The 17381-nt window shown below is 35.9% G+C and overlaps 1 protein-coding gene across 1 annotated transcript; it reads left to right on the top strand.

Annotated features, from left to right (window-relative positions):
• Nucleotides 1–5550: 5550 nt before the first annotated feature.
• LOC133880178 (probable glucan endo-1,3-beta-glucosidase A6) lies at nucleotides 5551–8228 on the top strand. The gene is made up of 3 exons (XM_062319075.1): nucleotides 5551–5803; nucleotides 5875–7173; nucleotides 7800–8228. The coding sequence occupies exons 1-3, from the start codon at nucleotides 5755–5757 to the stop codon at nucleotides 7835–7837; spliced, it is 1386 nt and encodes a 461-aa protein (XP_062175059.1). The 5' UTR covers nucleotides 5551–5754; the 3' UTR covers nucleotides 7838–8228.
• The last annotated feature ends 9153 nt before the right edge of the window (nucleotides 8229–17381 follow it).

The following is a 17381-nucleotide window of genomic DNA, read 5'->3' as shown; positions in this document are numbered from 1 at the left end:
AAATCATAACATTGTAGAAATTCAGCATCACCCTCAGTGAGTAAGAAATACTCATAGTTCTCTGCTACAAAGAGAGATCCACAGGAGTAATGACTGCACAGTTATATACATTTGATAATATATTAGTATAAAAATACTAAGAATCTATTTTAATATTTTATCACTTTCGACTAATAATCATTTATCCCAATTTCTAATGTCGCTCAGATATTATAACGGCATAAAATAGGTTTAATTATACTACCAAGTATTTCGTGTGGGCATTATTACGACATTAGTAATAAAAGCTTATATATATTTTTGTACCAAATCGACATAGTGACTTCATTAATATAATTAATGGGTTTTATATTTTAAAAGTACACAAGCAGTACAATATAAATAATTCTTATTTTAATCTTATTATAAAATTTGGGTGGAATAACGGCATTAGTAACACTAATGCCTAAAAATACTTTTAGAATTTTTTTGGCGGCATAACAGCACTTTTGTAAAATATTATTTTTTACTCGAACATCACAATGGCTGATTTATTATAAATTGTTTGAACCACTTAAAAAGCCCCGTGTAAAATACAACACAAAATATTAGATAAATAAAGCTCATGAAATTACCAATATTAAAATAACAAACTAAATATCCCCCCCCCCCCCCCCCCCCTCCTTTTTTTTTGTATCTTTTCTTCCTTTTTTTTTTTCTTTTTCATTTCTTTGTTCCTTTTATTTTTCCCACCGACACACACACAAAGAGAATATATGTATAAATATATTCATTAGCTAAGTCCCTTACTTCTAGAAGGAAATACTTAAAACCAAACAAAAGGAGAAAAGAGACTTACGGGAGAGAGGGAGAGAGAGAAGTGGGTCCTTTATTCTTTTGTCTTTTATTCCTTTATCTTTTCCTCTTCTACTCTATTCTTTCTTTCCTCTTTCTTTCTTCTTCTATTCTTTTATTCACCAAGACACACACACACAGCAGGTACCACAGAGAGACAGCGAATAGAAAGGGAGAGAAAGAAAGTCCGAGAGAGAGAGACTACCTTTTGTCTTCTGATCTTCTACTTGCTGCTGGACCCAAAACCGAGAGTGAGCCAGAGAGTTCAAATAGAGAGAGAGAGAAAGAAAAGAGTTGCAGAAAAATAATCAAGGAAGAAGGAGAGAGCTTTGGAGAGAATTTTCTAGTTTTCCGCTTTGTTTTCTTTTCTATTTTTCTGGGCTACAAACCGTGAGCAAGAGAGGGAGAATTGCTGCTGGAACTAAAAGAAAAACTAAGAGAAAGAGAGAAGCAGACTTCCTGCAGAGAGAAACAGAGAATGGGGAAGAAGGGAAGAGAGCTTAGGCTTTGTGTGTGCAAGACCCATTGCCCATGCTCTCTTTATATAGAAGACCTGAAAGGTGAGGATCATCCCAGCACAATTTCAATTTATGGACAGGAGCCTTGCAGGTGTTCAATGGCAGATTCAAAGAATCAAAATCGACCAATATCACTTATCTCTAACGAACAAGAAGTTCAAATTCAACTAATCTAACTTAATCTATTAACTAAGCTACGGTTGTTTGTTTTTAGTTTTCTAATGACTTAAAAATGGACTGGGCTTAAACGTGAAGCCAGATGTGGGTTGGGCTGGGCTGTACGCCTGGGCTGGGCTTATGAAGAATTAAAATGGGCCCACATATTACTAATATCTAATTTTTACCCAAATCAGGAGTGGTATATTTCACAAGTATTTTCGCACCTTAAATGGAGTCTAAAAATTATGAAATTCAGAGGGTAACTAGAGGACTTTGAGACGAGCGTTCTGGCTTTTGAATCGACCAAAACAGAGTTCGGTTGACCTTACTTTCGTTATTCTAAAGTTTAAGATTCGTTTGAGTTTTTATCAAATTAAAAATATAAATGCTTCTAAATGAATATTTATTTTCATAAATATTCATATTTATTCTTTTACATTATTATTAGGTCATAAATCATATTTTAAGATATTTTATTCAATATTTTAAAATACGGGGTATTACAACAGCAGTTTGCAAGCATCACAAAGCTATTTATGGTTTGAAGCAAGCCCCCCGCGCATGGTTCTTGCGCTTAAGTGCCCGGTTACTTGAACTGCAGTTTCACAGCTTCAAATCAGATTCTTCATTGTTTATTTACAGATCTTCTGGTGTTACTATTTTCGTATTGATATACGTTGACGACATAATTATCACTAGCTCTCATTCAGGAACTATTTCTCAACTCATAGATGATCTTCACTCCTCTTTTGCACTCAAAGATCTTGGGCCTCTACATTTCAATCTTGGTGTTGAAGCTACATGGCACTCGGATGGTTTGCATTTATCTCAACAAAGGTATATTAATGATATTCTAACAAAGACTAACATGGTTCTTGTGAAGCCGGTTTCTACTTCTATGGCGGCTTCTACAATCCTTAGTCGGTTTGAAGGATCCACTATGACGGACACAACTTTGTACCGCAGCACTGTAGGCTCTCTTCAATACTTATCGCTTACTCGACCTGACATAGCCTTTGCGGTTAATAAAGTCTCTCAGTTCATGCAAGAACCCCGTGACGCTCATTGGTCTGCTATGAAGCGTATCTTACACTACTTGAAGTCCACCATCACACATACTTTCTGCATTCACAGGAACTCCTCCATGCAGCTCACAGCCTTCTCGGATTCGGACTGGGCTAGTTGCCCTGATGATAGAAGATCAACTTCTTGCTATTGTGTTCTACTTGGTAAAAATCTACTATCGTGGAGCTCCAAGAAACAGCCAACGATATCTCGCTCTAGTAGCGATCTGAATACAAAGCCATCGCAAATGCATCAGCCGAGTTAGTATGGATTCAAACTTTACTCGGTGAACTTGTTATTATTTCTCCTCGCCCACCGGTCTTGCGCTGTGACAACATTGGCGCCACCTATCTCACTGCAAATCCACTCTATCATGCTCGCATGAAGCTAAGAAAATTCTTGATGTTCGGTTTATTTCAGACCAAGATCAGTTAGCCGATATCTTCACTAAACCGTTAGCTGCTGCCAGATTTATCCTACTCAAATCCAACCTCAACGTTCAGCTTCCCACGTCGAGTTTGAGGGGGCGTATTGGATCACAAGACTTATCTTCTAGTGATAAAGCTAAAGTAGTTGAGTTAGACTAAGTGTCTTCCTATTTTAGATAAATGTTAAGTTGTTGAGTTGTAATTATATTAGGTCTCTAGGTTAAGAGATACGGTTGATAAGTGAGATAGAAGTTGTTTTGATGTAAATCACTTCTAGAGATTATCTAGATATTTCGGTACTATATATATCAAGGTACTGCCATACAATTCAGTAAGCAGATTATCAACAAATACTCTAAATCCTATACCTTATACCCCTAAGATGTTTAGAAAATTACAAAAAGAAAAAAAAAAGAAAGAAAAAAGATTAAAAAATCAAGTATAACCCATTGTGGTTCAAAGGTGACCCCTCATGGGTCACAATTTTCTATATATATATATATATATATATAATTGAGCAGTGGTAAACATGAGCTGGATCAAGCGATTCACCAAGACCTTCGTTGGGCATTTGCCAAGAACTTGCCCCAACCTTCTATTTAAGGCCACTCCCCTATGCTCATCTCCATGGTGGAGTGGTCAGTTGTCACGCAATCGGAAGAAGTGAGAATTAATTAATGAAATTAGTGAACACATCCGCCGTCTCCATTGATGGTCTTGTAAAATATAAAAATACCATGATTTTATAATTAAAATTAAAAAAAAATAATAATCAACTAGACCCGTTGTGGTTCAAAGGTGACCCATCACAATTTATTATTATTTTTTTTTTTTAAAAAAAAAACAATTGAAAGATTGAAAAAAAAAAAACAATTTTTTTTTAAAAAGAAAAGAATAAAAAAAAAGGGAAAAAATGAAAATCCAAGAGGCGGCCCAAACTGAAAAATTAAATAAAACAAAAAACAAATTTTCAAAAAATGAAAAACCTTAGTTTTTATTTTTTGATTTTTTTAAAAATAATTTTTTTTTTTTTGGTTTTTATATAGTTTTTATAATTTTATGAAGATAATTTTTGTCATTATGAGACACATTGACATTATTTAATAATTTTGAAAGGACATTAATATGATTAATAGTTTGAAAGATACATTAATAATTAGATATTAGTTTAAGAGATAGTACACTTTTCTCATAATTATAAAATAAAAATATAATATATATTATATATACGTTGGGTCTTATGAAGAGGGGCCGAGATCCACCAACCTCGGCGCGCGCTCTCAAGTCTCAACGGCTAGTTGCACTTTTTGGCAGCAGCAATAGCATCCACTTTTCCCTCCCTTCCTGGAAACAGACGGTAGTTTATTCTTTTCTGTATCTCTACGTAGTTGCTTAGCACTGCCCAAAGGCCCCCACCCCTCTCGCTTTCTCTCTACATGCCTTTTTTATTTTTTATTTTTATCTCTCTACATGCCTTTAATTCTTTAAAGCTTTTCCTTTGCTCTCTGCCCTATCATATCACTTCATCCACCCGACCTGATTCTGTCCGCCCATTACTCTACCCATGCCTTCCCTTTCTCTTTTACCTCTTCCCAAAACCAATTGCCTACAAATAAATTTACTCCCCACAAGTCATATTCAGTGTGAGTCACACTGCCTTAAATAAGACACGTGTCATAATTTTATTGATTATGGTACGTCATAATATTAGAATCTGTTAATTCAGTAGATAAAATTTGACAAAAACACAACGGCGTGTCGAAGAAAAAAGTGTAGTTAGAGATAATGTAGAAGTGCATGGCGATCGAACGGCAACGTCGTTTTGTTGCCGGAATTTGCAAGAATTCATGGTCGAGGTTGGAGAAGAAGATAAAGCTTTTCCAATTTTTTTTTTTAAATAATTTTAATTTTTTAATTTGATAATATAAGATGATGTGACAAAAAGGGTGATGTGGCACTAATAGAAGTTGTGAAAATGGACATAAAACTCACGGAGGAACTGGTTTCAAATTGGCAAAAAACTAAAGGATCAAATGTTAAAAAAAAAAGAAAAAGAAATGAGGTTTTTCAGAATATGTGCACCGACTCAGGGATTTGTTTCATATTTACCTTTATTCTAATACCACCTAGATCTAATCGTAAATGAGATAAACACGGTGACGTGCAGTGATTTTTACATTTTTTCTTAAAGCATCTCTAACAATAGTAGTCAAAGTAGCTATTGAAAAAGTACTATATTTTTTCTATATTTGCTCCGACAGGTTCTCTATTCTACTATTTATTTGCATTTAAATATTATTTTGTATGAAAAAAAATGTAAAATAAATAGCTTGAGAGGAAGAGAAAGAAGGAAATGGAGAGAGAAAATAATAATAAAATATTTGTAGTGTGAATAGTAAACCGGTAGAAAATTTTATTTACAGTTCATACTATTAGAAAAAAAAATTATTTTACCTATTTTGTTAGAGGCAAAAAATAATATATAATAATTAAATTTAATTATTACGAACGATCTACTTATAAAGGAGATGCTCTTATTAAAAGGAAAAAAGAAACAGTGGCATTCCACGACCCCTTGATGACCTTTTGACGCATTGGTCCCTGGTCTAGTTCAACTGCCTGATGATTTTTCCGATCCACCTTTACAGATAGCTTTCTCCGACTTGCTCTACAAGACATATATTCCCTTTAAATAGTTCAGGGAGCCAAGAAGCAGAGTAACGACGACGACGACGAAGACGAAGACGAAGATGGGTCTTGTTTCTCTGCTCATTCTCTCCCTCTTGGTCTCCATGTCCGGTACGTTCATTTCCTCTGTCAAATCTCTAATCTCTTTAATAATCTGGGCTATAACTATTTTTCAATTTCAGGCGCAGAGTTCTCCGGCAAGGTGGGGGTAAACTACGGCCAGCTAGGGAACAACCTACCGTCACCGTCACGGTCGGTGGAGCTGATCAAATCCCTGAAAGCCAAGCGGGTGAAGATCTACGATGCCAACCCAGACATCCTCAAAGCCCTCAAACACACCGACATCCAAGTCTCCATCATGGTCCCCAACCAGCTCATCGTCAACATCTCCTCCAACCAAACCCTCTCCGATACCTGGGTCCGATCGAACGTCGTACCCTTTTACCCGGACACCATGATCCGCTACCTCCTCGTCGGCAACGAAATCCTCAGCTCCTCCGACAACCAAACCTGGTACAACCTCGTCCCTGCAATGCGCAGAATCAGAAATTCCCTAAAAACCCATGGCATCCGCAGGGTCAAAGTCGGGACCCCCTCTGCAATGGACGTCCTACAATCATCATTTCCACCCTCCAACGGCACGTTCCGGTCTGACATTTCGGGTCGGGTTGTAAAACCCATGTTGCAGTTCCTGAACCGAACCAAGTCCTTTTTCTTCCTGGATGTGTACCCTTTTTTCCCTTGGTCCTCCGACCCGGTCAATATCAAACTAGACTACGCACTGTTGCAGGCCAAGAACACGACCTATACGGACCCGGGTTCGGGTCTCACCTACACCAACCTGTTTGACCAAATGGTCGACGCTGTGATTTTCGCTATGAAGCGACTCGGGTACCCTGATATCCGGGTCTTTATCGCCGAAACGGGTTGGCCCAACGGCGGCGATTATGACCAGATTGGCTGCAATATTTACAACGCTGCCACTTACAACCGCAACGTGGTCAAGAAGTTCACGTCCAAACCGCCGTTGGGTACGCCGTCCCGGCCGGGTAAGGTCCTGCCTGCGTTCATTTTCTCTCTGTATAACGAGAATCAGAAAACGGGTGCGGGTACGGAGCGTCATTTCGGGCTGTTGTACCCGAACGGGTCGCCGGTGTACGGGATAGACTTGGCCGGAGAGACGCCAGAGTCGGAGTACAAGCCGTTGCCGGAGCCGACGAACAACGAGCTGTACAAGGGGAGGATATGGTGTGTGGTGGCAAAGGGAGCCAATAGGAGTGATGTTGGGTCGGCGTTGTCGTACGCGTGCTCGCAGGGGAACAAAACATGTGACCCGATCCAGACCGGTGGAAAGTGTAATAAACCCGATTCGTTGGTTTGGCACGCGAGCTACGCGTTCAGTTCTTATTGGTCGCAGTTCAAGAAGGCCGGTGGGACCTGCTACTTCAATGGGCTCGCTGCACAGACAATCAAGGATCCAAGTAAGTAAAAGTTACATTTATGGCATTTAATGTCTCTCACTGCAGGTAGATTCTAGAGAATGCGATGCGATTTATATATATGCATTTAAAACGGCCTCGTTTTTTGGCTGAGAAAAACGACACCATTTTAATTTTGGCTGTTTTATCTCATCTTTTATTTATTTTTTATTATTATTATTATTATTTTTAAATCAAGTTTCAGCTCTGTTAGGCAGCTTAGATCGAAACTTGGGTGTATGATTTTTTGTCCATATACGGAAATAGAAACTTCACATTGTGAGATGCAATTGTAGAAGGGAAAGCAGAGAGGGACGTATGGGCTACATCTTGTTTATTTATTATATTAAACATTATTATATAACTTGCTATTTATAGAAAAATAATGAGTAGTGAGCAAGAAACGCTAAACTTAAATAAAAAATATGTTTTAACAATGCCCGCCAAAGAAATCTATATAAATTCTGCTAAAAAAAATAAAGATCAGAATTTGGTGATTAGGGTTTAGGAGTAGATACGTCATACGTGGGTCATAAAATAATTAAAAGAATAATAACTACTTTAATTTCTTAACACTAATTAATTAGTTAATGTTAATTTTCTGATAGTTTCTCTCATATTTGTCTCAGGTTATGGACACTGCAGGTTTCCAAGTGTGACACTTTGAAGGAGATAGTCGATCGTATAATTATTTATTTATTATTTTCAGGATAATTATTATAATGGGCGTCCAAATCCCTCATCAGAGATTTTGATGCTATTCCTTAGTCTTCTTTACCTCAACTTGTTATGTACTCTGCTTTGGCATTTTCATTTAATAACCACTAGCCTCCAACGGCTATATTTTTGGCGGTCAACTAACGGCTCTTTTTTGTCCCCCCTAGCGTGGTCATTGGTGGTAAACACTAAATAGTCGTACCTTTTGAGGACTAAAGGCCAATATTATAATGTTCATTGCTTTTAATGACTTTTTGCTGGGAAAAGTTGCCCCCTTTTTTCTTTTTCTTTTTTTGAATTATTTATTTTTAAGAATAAGATTCTCTCCATTTTGGTTATTCATTTTATAATTAAAATTTTATTTTACAGATTTAATGATATGAGAAATGTTAGATACTATAATTTTATTTAATATTCATCTAATAAGGTTCATATGACACTCTCAACTAACTCTTAAATTAATCATTGTTAAATAAAAGAAAAAGAAAAAAAGAATAATGTAAGATACTATAATTCTATCTAATAATTCTAACGTAACACTCCTAAGTAACCTTTATATTAATATAAAAGTTAGTTGGGAATGCCACGTTTGGATGAATGTTGGGTAGAATTATAACCTATAACATTTCTCATTTAAAAAAAGAAAGAAAGATTGATTTGGAGTGCCACATCAATATTGTTGAACAATTGTAAGATAAAGATATAAGGACATAAATTTTCTAGAAATTGAGTTGTAGGAAAATTCTTTCAACCAAGTCTTTAAAAGTGCCATGTGTACCTCAATCAAATCTTCAAAGCTGTTGGATTAAAAATCTAACGTAAGCAATATAGCATAAAGCTGAAAAACATGAAGTGCATGTATAAAAATCTAAATATGAAATTTTTTTTTTTTTTTTTTTTTTTTTTAAGTTGGCTCTAATATCATTTGTTGGGGATGCACATACAGAGTAAGCACAACGGAACCGATCCTAGGAAAATTTTGCTTCAAGATAAACAAGACTAAATAAAATAACTGCACAAATTTGCGATACTTACTTTGGCCTCTCCTAGGCATGTAGAACTATTTTTCATTGGCTGAGATTCTCTTTACATGTTGCATAATCAAGAACACGTTCTTGGTGTTTTTGATTAAACCTTCATATATTCTCTTTAATAACTAATTATGACCGTGAGTGTGAACTCACAAACTATTTTCAAATCAATAGAATAGGCAAAAGTATAACCTTGAGAAAACTGAATATTTCTTCTCACGATCCTTTTTCCATGTTCTTGTGCCTTTCACCAAAGTATTTGTAAAACTTGAGTGTTGCAATTGTTCAACATATGAATCCATGAATTCTATCAATTAGTGAATTATGCTTCACTATGGTTTTCTATTTAAAAGACTTTGATTTACAATCATGATTGAGATATGAGATAAATCGGAGTTGTAGTATAACTAGGACTGAGGTTATGAATGAACCAAGACTGGAGTCACAGTAGAACTAGAATTGGAGTCATAGAAGAACTAAGACTCCTAATCCTGTTCTACTAGGTGCACGGTTAAGGGCAAAAAAACATTCATCTTGGCCTTGCATCACACGGCCATTAGGAGAAAATAGTGCCTAAAACCCTAGCCCATTACTACACAATCTTAAGTATGGGCTTGAGTTTTATCCTTTAGGCCCAATGCTCATTTAACTCCACTTAAGCCTTTTAAAATAAATTTCAAGAGCCAAAAGCTCCTTAATTGCTTAAGCCCTTAGGAAATAAATTCCTAAACCCAACCATCTCTACGTAATAAGCCACTTAGGATTCATATCCCTTGGCCCATGTTAGTAAGCTCTTAGGGGTGTTTTTACACCTAGTGTTCTAAACCCATTTGGTTTGGGATTGGCCTAACACTCGCTACATGGGTCAATTAGAAAGTTTAAAAGAACTAAGCATTGCACAGCCTTAAAAAAAAAAAAAAAAAAAAAAAAGAAACCTCATGATTATGTGTTAGTTCCCTTTTGTTTTAATGTCCAGGTAGTACGGCTCCATGTTCGAACACATGGTGCAATTAATATGTTGCATCTCTAGCTGCGCCTGGATGCCTTACTATCTGGGAAATCATTTTTTTTTAACTTGAAATAGGTTTTCTTGAAGCCTATTTAAGGAGACTTCTAGGCAAGAATTTTTTAAGGATTCTACTTTGGAATTTTGTATGCTAAGAGAGGGTTTTAAAGCTAGAATGTTTATATTGTATATCTCTTAAAGTTTTGGTTTAACCATCAACTTTGAACAATTGAAGTCAACCGGAGCACCATTGAAGGAGATCAAGAAGAACTCTCAAGAGGTTTTGAGAGAGAAGCAGACAAGTGGGTCACTTGTTATAATTTAAGAATGTGATAACTGCAAAGGTTTTATGAGTATTAACATCTTGTAATTTGCATATTCTTCGTTATTGGATTGATTTCTTGGGTTTGGCTGCTCCGAAGTGGTTTACTTTTGAAGAGTTTTTCAAAAGGTTTCCACTTTGTAACGAAAATTGCTTGTGTTAATTGCTTTACAGCTTTCCTTATTTTTGGTGAATATTTAGTTGGTGGGTTAATTATTTAAAATAATGCTTTTATTGGTATAAACCTATTCAACCCCCCCCCCCCCCCCCCCCCCCCCCCCCCCCTTCTAGGTGTTGTTTGGAGTTTGGTTTATTATTTCAATAGAAAATAGATAATGGAAGAGATAGTAGAATAAATAATGAATGTGTTGAGTATGAATCGTTGTGACTAATTAGTTTGTGTTTATGATAATCTTTCTTCAAACCGCTCGTTCTTAGGTTAAATACCAACCTGTTCACGTCCATTATGCCCCACACCTTCGAAAACTTACCTGTTCAATGCTGCCGACTATACTCGCCCCAGCATAAGTTATATATTAGGTCATTGGACCGTGAGTGTAACACCCTCAAAATTAGGTAATGGTTTTACTTAATTTTGAGAGTTACTGGTAGCTCCCCCAAGACTCTTAACTGGTAATTGCCTAGCAGAACTACCCTTAATCCTCTTACTAGAGTGAAATAATGTGGAAAGCAGAAAGACATAAATCTGAGAATCTAAGTGGAACTTAATTTCAACATTTGTAACATCAATCATAGACCAAGAGGTGTCTAATAATAATCTAACTAAAACACACCTGCAACTACGAGACATTCGTTTAGGGTCTTCTTCATAGCGAATTTCCCGTACATGTAGTGGAACTTGCTAAATCGCAAACATCGGGATGTTTAACGAGGGAGGGAGAACGAACACTCTGTAAGTCTAAGACTTCGTAAATAAATTATTACAAGACTGGTTATGAAGTAAACCTTAATTACTTATTCTAATTACATAATCATAAACATGATTTTTCACAAAGATCACTTGTGTTGCTCCCATTACTACTCTTACTATGCTTATAAAAATAGTCAAGTTTTTGGATAGTTGCGAAGGCATAGTTCCGATAACAAACACTTATATTTTGATGCAATGAAAAACATGCTATAATGATATACGCCATAGTTCAATCCCTCATGGTTTACCCAGGATATTATCTATTTTCTGGTAGGGTTGGTATTGTCCCGAGGGACCTGTAATATAACATAGGTACCTCAAATATGTACGCATACCATCAAATAATTAGCAGAGTTTGACTTCGGGTGGCCCATGCTACTAGCAAAGCCTTGCTGTGACCCACATTGAAGCATGATGTGACGGTCACAAACAACCATTGGATCCAACAACCATTGGATCCAAGGCCTATCATAACACATCATAAACATTTGACCATAAAGAACAACTAATATAATAGTAAGCCCATGACCGTTATCCTACACTAGAAGACGTACCATGTCATACGATGCAATAATATGGTTCATTTAGTGTCATTAGAAAATAGGTAATGGATATCTTGAAACAATTATAAAATGTTATGAAATTTCAACAGGCTCATAACATACCATTAAGAAGCAAATTATGCTCAGTCAGCTGACATTTCACATTTTACTGTAAAGTGAGTTTTATAAGTATTTACTTACCTCGTCCGTTGATCCATAAATTTAGACATCCTCGATTCTTGCTACTGCAAAACATACCTTAAAATTAATAATTCTCATTAATCTATTAATAAAACCCTATTTTAGCATTTATGGCATCCTTTGAACGTTCGGCCATAAGAACGATCGTTCGACCCACGGGTAACGAACGTTCGTCAAAGGCTTAGAGACGAACGTTCAGTGGTTCCAGAATGCCTGAAATCTAAATCTATTTTGCTCTAATGTGCTAAATTATGATTAAGGCTTCTAACAGCAAAATAGGAACATTTTAAAACATATCATGGTGACCATTTATGAAAATCAAAAGTGAGCATATACTTAGAAAGAGTGTTTTTTTTCTATAAAGCTTTTGCATGCTTAAAATTTGTGAAAACATGAAGCTAATAAAGATATAATATTAACAACATGAAAGAGAAGTTAGATAACAATGGTTACCTCTAGTAAGGGTGGACTTTCTTTCAAACTCCTTCCTTTTTCTCTAGAACTTCCCTTTAACAAGAAGTGAGAAAGGATAAGTGCATGGGGGAAAAATGGTGCAGGGAAAATGTAGGGGAAAAGGGTATTTATACGGAAAAGAATGTAAAGTTTATAAAGATACTCATGGGTGCTAAGTCCCACATTGCCTAATTACTAGGTAAAACTGTACTTTATAAGGGATTCTTAAAAAAACTCCAGATTAACTAGTCCTTTTGGGGTGATAACTCAGATGTGGCTAGAGCTTTTTTTTGGGTTGTTACAAACGGTATCAGAGCTACCTAGTAACACCAAGTCATGTGGTACTAGAGCACTGCATGACGTGGCCCTGACGAAGACGTCAGGGGATAAAGGAAGGAGTTTGTAACACCCAGTCCCATATTGGGATGAGATGAATAGCACACATAGAGTGAGTGGTTTATAAAGATGGTTATGGGTACTAAGTCCCATATTGCCTAGTTACTAGGTGAAACTGTGCTTTATAAGGGATTCTTGAAAAAACTCCAAATTGACTAGTCCTTTTGGGGTGATAGCGCAGATGTGGCTAACGCTTTTCCTTGGGTCATTACAAATGGTATAAGAGCCACCTAGTAACACCAAGTTATGTGGTACTGGAGCACCACATGTCGTGCCTCTGACGAGGACGTCGGAGGACTAAGGGGGTGGGGGAGTTTGTAACACCCCAGTCCCATATTGGGAAGAGATGAATAGCTTACATAGAGTGAGTGATTTATAAAGATACTCATGAGTGCTAAGTCTCACATTGCCTAATTACTAGGTGAAATTGGGCTTTGTAAGAGATTCTAGGAAAGTTTCAATTTGACTAGTCTTTTTGGGTAATAGTGTATATGTGGCTAGCACTTTTCCGTGGGTCGTTACATGATAGGTCATTAAAAGGGTTCATATATGATTAACCAAACATAGTTTGCAATTAGAGCATAGCCATATCCATAAAGAATACAGAAATTGGAAAGTCCGTGACATTTTCTTTTCGATGAACAAGTCCTTTACTTTCTACTATCAAAAGAGGGGTTGATAATTTGTAAAATTTCTTAAGCCAACTAGAGATATGTAATGCCTAGAAAATTTCAGACCCTTTCAAAACTGAAAAATATGAAGTCTGTGTTGGGATGAAATTGGGCTAACTCTGGAACATGAATGAGACATGAATGATGAGGACGTTGGTCCACCGTTTGAAAATAAAAGCTTCTGGGTGAAAATAAAAACAATTGTTGCTGCCATTCTTGTATATAAGTAAGTATAATTGAATATGTCACTGCTTGTATGTTTGTTGGTTTTAGTAATCAGTCTATTAAAATTGCTATTTTAATGGGTAATAGATTTGTAGAAATTTTGGCCAGGTAGTGTGGTTCATGAAGTTGAATGTTGCAGCTTAGATTCACCATGCCATTTGTCTGAAAATATTCGAAGATTGGAAGCCTACATAAAAAGGAAAAAAAATATGTACTAGATAATAATTACAAATCTTGTTTTAATTGCATGGTTTTTGTTTTAGCAAAATACCAACTACTTATAAAAGATTAATCAACTAGTTCTCAAAATCAGTGATAAATTCAGTATCCAAAAAATTTTCTTTTGCGCAGGCACGACAAAATGTCGGCAAATAGTGATGCGTCAAGTGGACGCCTGTTATGTTACTATGGAATTCCTGCACGTATAAGGAACTCTTGGACTACTTCCAATTGCGGTAGAAAGTAGTATGGCTATATAAACTACAAGATAATTTTTGAAATTAACCTTGTGTTATATTTTTCCATTAGTAGTTTATGACATTTTTGCCTATTATTTTCACACAGAAAGTTGGTGATTGTGATTTGTTTTTAGTGGGTTAATAATGAAATGTTTGCTTACGAAAAGAAATTAATGGAACATCTGAAAGACATGGAAGAGAGAAGACAGGCCGATATTGATAGACTTGAGAAATTGATAGAAACCAAAAACAAGGAGAATATGGATCAATATGTTAAACTTCGACGACAATTAGAGTTGTGTCAAATTAATGGGAATCTCTACCAATATAGGGATGAGATGTTTAAGGCTGCAGTAACAGTAATCATTTTGCTTTTACTATTTTATCTTAGAGGTTATAGTGGATCTAGAGATAGTAACTTGATGTTAAACTGAACTTATGGAAACAATTCGATTAAATTGGTTTATGATTTGGATGTAGAGCAACATGTAATAATTTATGATTTCGATCTAGTATGTACTTGTGAGTATTAGTTATGAACTTAATGCTTTGTCCATAAAGATGTCAGAATGCCATTTCAATCATACAATGAAGCACAAAACAACAAAATAATGGAAGCTGTAAAAGTCTTACCACCAAAACAAAACAAAATCAAATCAGTTTATAACAAATAAATTGTGGATGGAGATTGTAAGCAATCTCTACATATTGTGAAAGGCTTTTAATGGTGTTATTTTTACCAAATTGGTCTAAAACATCAATTTGTATAGACAAACTCTGGGAACCCAAGAGATATTACATGTTATTAGATCAAACAAGCAAATTGAAGTTTAAGCTAAAAGACTTGATTGCTTAGGAGTTTACATGCTTGAGCATGCAAGAAATGAAAAGTGTAAATATACTTTAACTAAAAAGATAATATGGTCAGGGCAAAATCAAACAATGATGGACTGAAAAAGATAAAAGAAAAGCCTAGGATGACATATTGATCTTGTAAAGAAGGTTTTTTTTTTTTTGGTACAATCCAATCAAACAGTTCCAAAACAATTGTCACAATTGAGTACAGAATTTAGAAACTCTACATACGCAAAAACAAAGCAATTGACAAAGGTGGCTTTCAATTTAAATAAAACTCTAAACAAACAAGCACTACAGAAAATTTTAAACCGTCCAGAAATTGTAAAAAACCATCTGGAAAAAAGTCCAGACGATTTTAAACCGTCCAGGACAATATGTTGCCAAATCGGGTTCTGGACGGTTTGGGCCAAACCGTCCAGAACCAATTTCCCAAACCGTCCAGAACCAATTCTTGACGGTTTCTTTAAACTGTTCGTAATAAGTTACAAACAAACCGTTCGTAACTGGTTATAGACGGCTTGAGCCCAAAATGCCCGGAATTTGTTGTGGACAGTTTGGGCCCAAACCGTTTGGAAAAATTGTGGACAAAAAATAAAATTTTCTGGACGGTTTGGGCCACAAACGTCCAAAAAAATATATATGTTTTTTTAATATAAAATTCGTTAATACAAAACCTGCAACATCATCCAAATCCAATATCCAAAACCAAAATCCAAATCCAAATGGTACCAACAACAGTTTGTGCAAATCTAAATTCAAATTCTTCACAACAACAATCAACGTATTAGCTTACTTATTACAAAATTCAAATGCATACTTATTACAGAATTCAAGTCCAAATACATAATTAAAACCCAAAAAATTTGAAACCTGTAATCTGGCAAGGACAACAGCCAGACATCACCTTCTTAGTTGTTTTCCAATGATGGTTGTTTCCCCGCCATAATCATGGCTACCATACGTTTGACACTTGCTAGCTCTTCCTACTGCGCTGCATATTTGGGTTTTGCTCTTCGCACAAAGTCCTCAAACATTCCATCTTAGCAGCCGTCTCTATTTTCCTAGGAGTATGTGCACTAGATATTGATCCTTGTTTGGAGGAATAAGATGATTTACCGGGAGTCAGCCCTAGCCCCACCCCACGTACACGGCCGTAATGTTCCCGTCCTAGCACTTGTGCGCACACATCGTTATGCGACCAATAGATCGACCCCTGTGAACACACTCGTTCTGCAGGCGACTGATTTTCGATAATTGTCCTTATCTTTACCTGCACAAAACATACAAATGAAAACTTGAACCTTTTCTAAAAAAAAAAGAAAAAAAAAAAGAAAAAGAAAAAGAAAACTTGAACCTACACATAATATTTATGTATTTAACACGTACTTACCATAGCTTCCCCAGCCGTTGCATTCACAGGTTTCCCATCTTTCTTGGTATGCGAGACAATGAACATATCGTCTCAGTTCGGGGTTTCTCCTGTATCCTCCTCCTGCAATATCATTAACATTATCAGTTATAAGCTTATTATCTTACTATAGTACGTACGAGTCATGAATGTTTTTCTATTATACGTATCATTTCTCGTGCAACCTGTGTGATGCTCTTCGATCCCAGAGTGTGAAGAAATGTGTTGCAGCCACGGCTTATCTTGGCCTTCAATGAATTCTCCTATAAAATTCGTAATGTAAATATGGGGATTCTTCAACAAAATAAACAAATAAAGTACCTTATCAACCGAAGACAAGCACCTATCAACTTGCATTTCGAAGTCTTGTGCATCGAAAATTTGCGTTGTCACCACCCTACTAACCACAGATTCTACGATATCTGTGGCTTTTAAATTCAGACTCTTCTTGACCTCATGCTTGAACTGCCTTCTTTTTTTTTTTTTTTTTTTTGCGAGGTTAATCAACGTTAGCGTTTTTATGTTCGCGAGGTCGTGAACAGGCTCCATATAGAATTTTTTTCTAAACACAAAATGAGAGGGTATAACTTAATTGGAAATGTAAGACTACAAAACTATAAATACATTTGCTAATTTTGAATTGTAATAAATATGGTTGATGATGACAGAAATATTATTTTGGTATGCATGGTCTGTATTTTAAGCTAAACATGAAGCAGTAAGTAAATTGTGGGCTCTTAATTGATTTTCTTTGCATTGATGCTATGCCACCATTTACAAATGCAGTGATTCCAATTACTTGCTTCATACTAGGTTAGAGTTCCATATAGAATTTTTTCTAAACCAAAATGAAATCCCATTATTATTTTTCATACCATTAGGGTGCACCATATAACTTCTTTCCTTTCTATTGGTAACTTCTTCCAGTTACCATGCAACTGTACAAAACGACCATTTCTTACGATCTTCCCACAGATCCTTCTAAATTTCTC

Source organism: Alnus glutinosa, chromosome 10 (genome assembly GCF_958979055.1).
Source record: "Alnus glutinosa chromosome 10, dhAlnGlut1.1, whole genome shotgun sequence".
NCBI lineage: Eukaryota > Viridiplantae > Streptophyta > Magnoliopsida > Fagales > Betulaceae > Alnus > Alnus glutinosa.
Note: the sequence above shows the minus strand (reverse complement) of the source record. Positions and strands in the feature narration are given on the sequence as shown.

Bases quoted from the DNA above. Each gene is read 5' to 3' on its own strand.
- LOC133880178 (XM_062319075.1), top strand. From the start codon at position 5,755: ATGGGTCTTGTTTCTCTGCTCATTCTCTCCCTCTTGGTCTCCATGTCC. The intron at 5,804-5,874 runs GTACGTTCATTT...TTTCAATTTCAG, and splicing joins CCTCTTGGTCTCCATGTCCG to GCGCAGAGTTCTCCGGCAAG. The intron at 7,174-7,799 runs GTAAGTAAAAGT...TATTTGTCTCAG, and splicing joins ACAGACAATCAAGGATCCAA to GTTATGGACACTGCAGGTTT.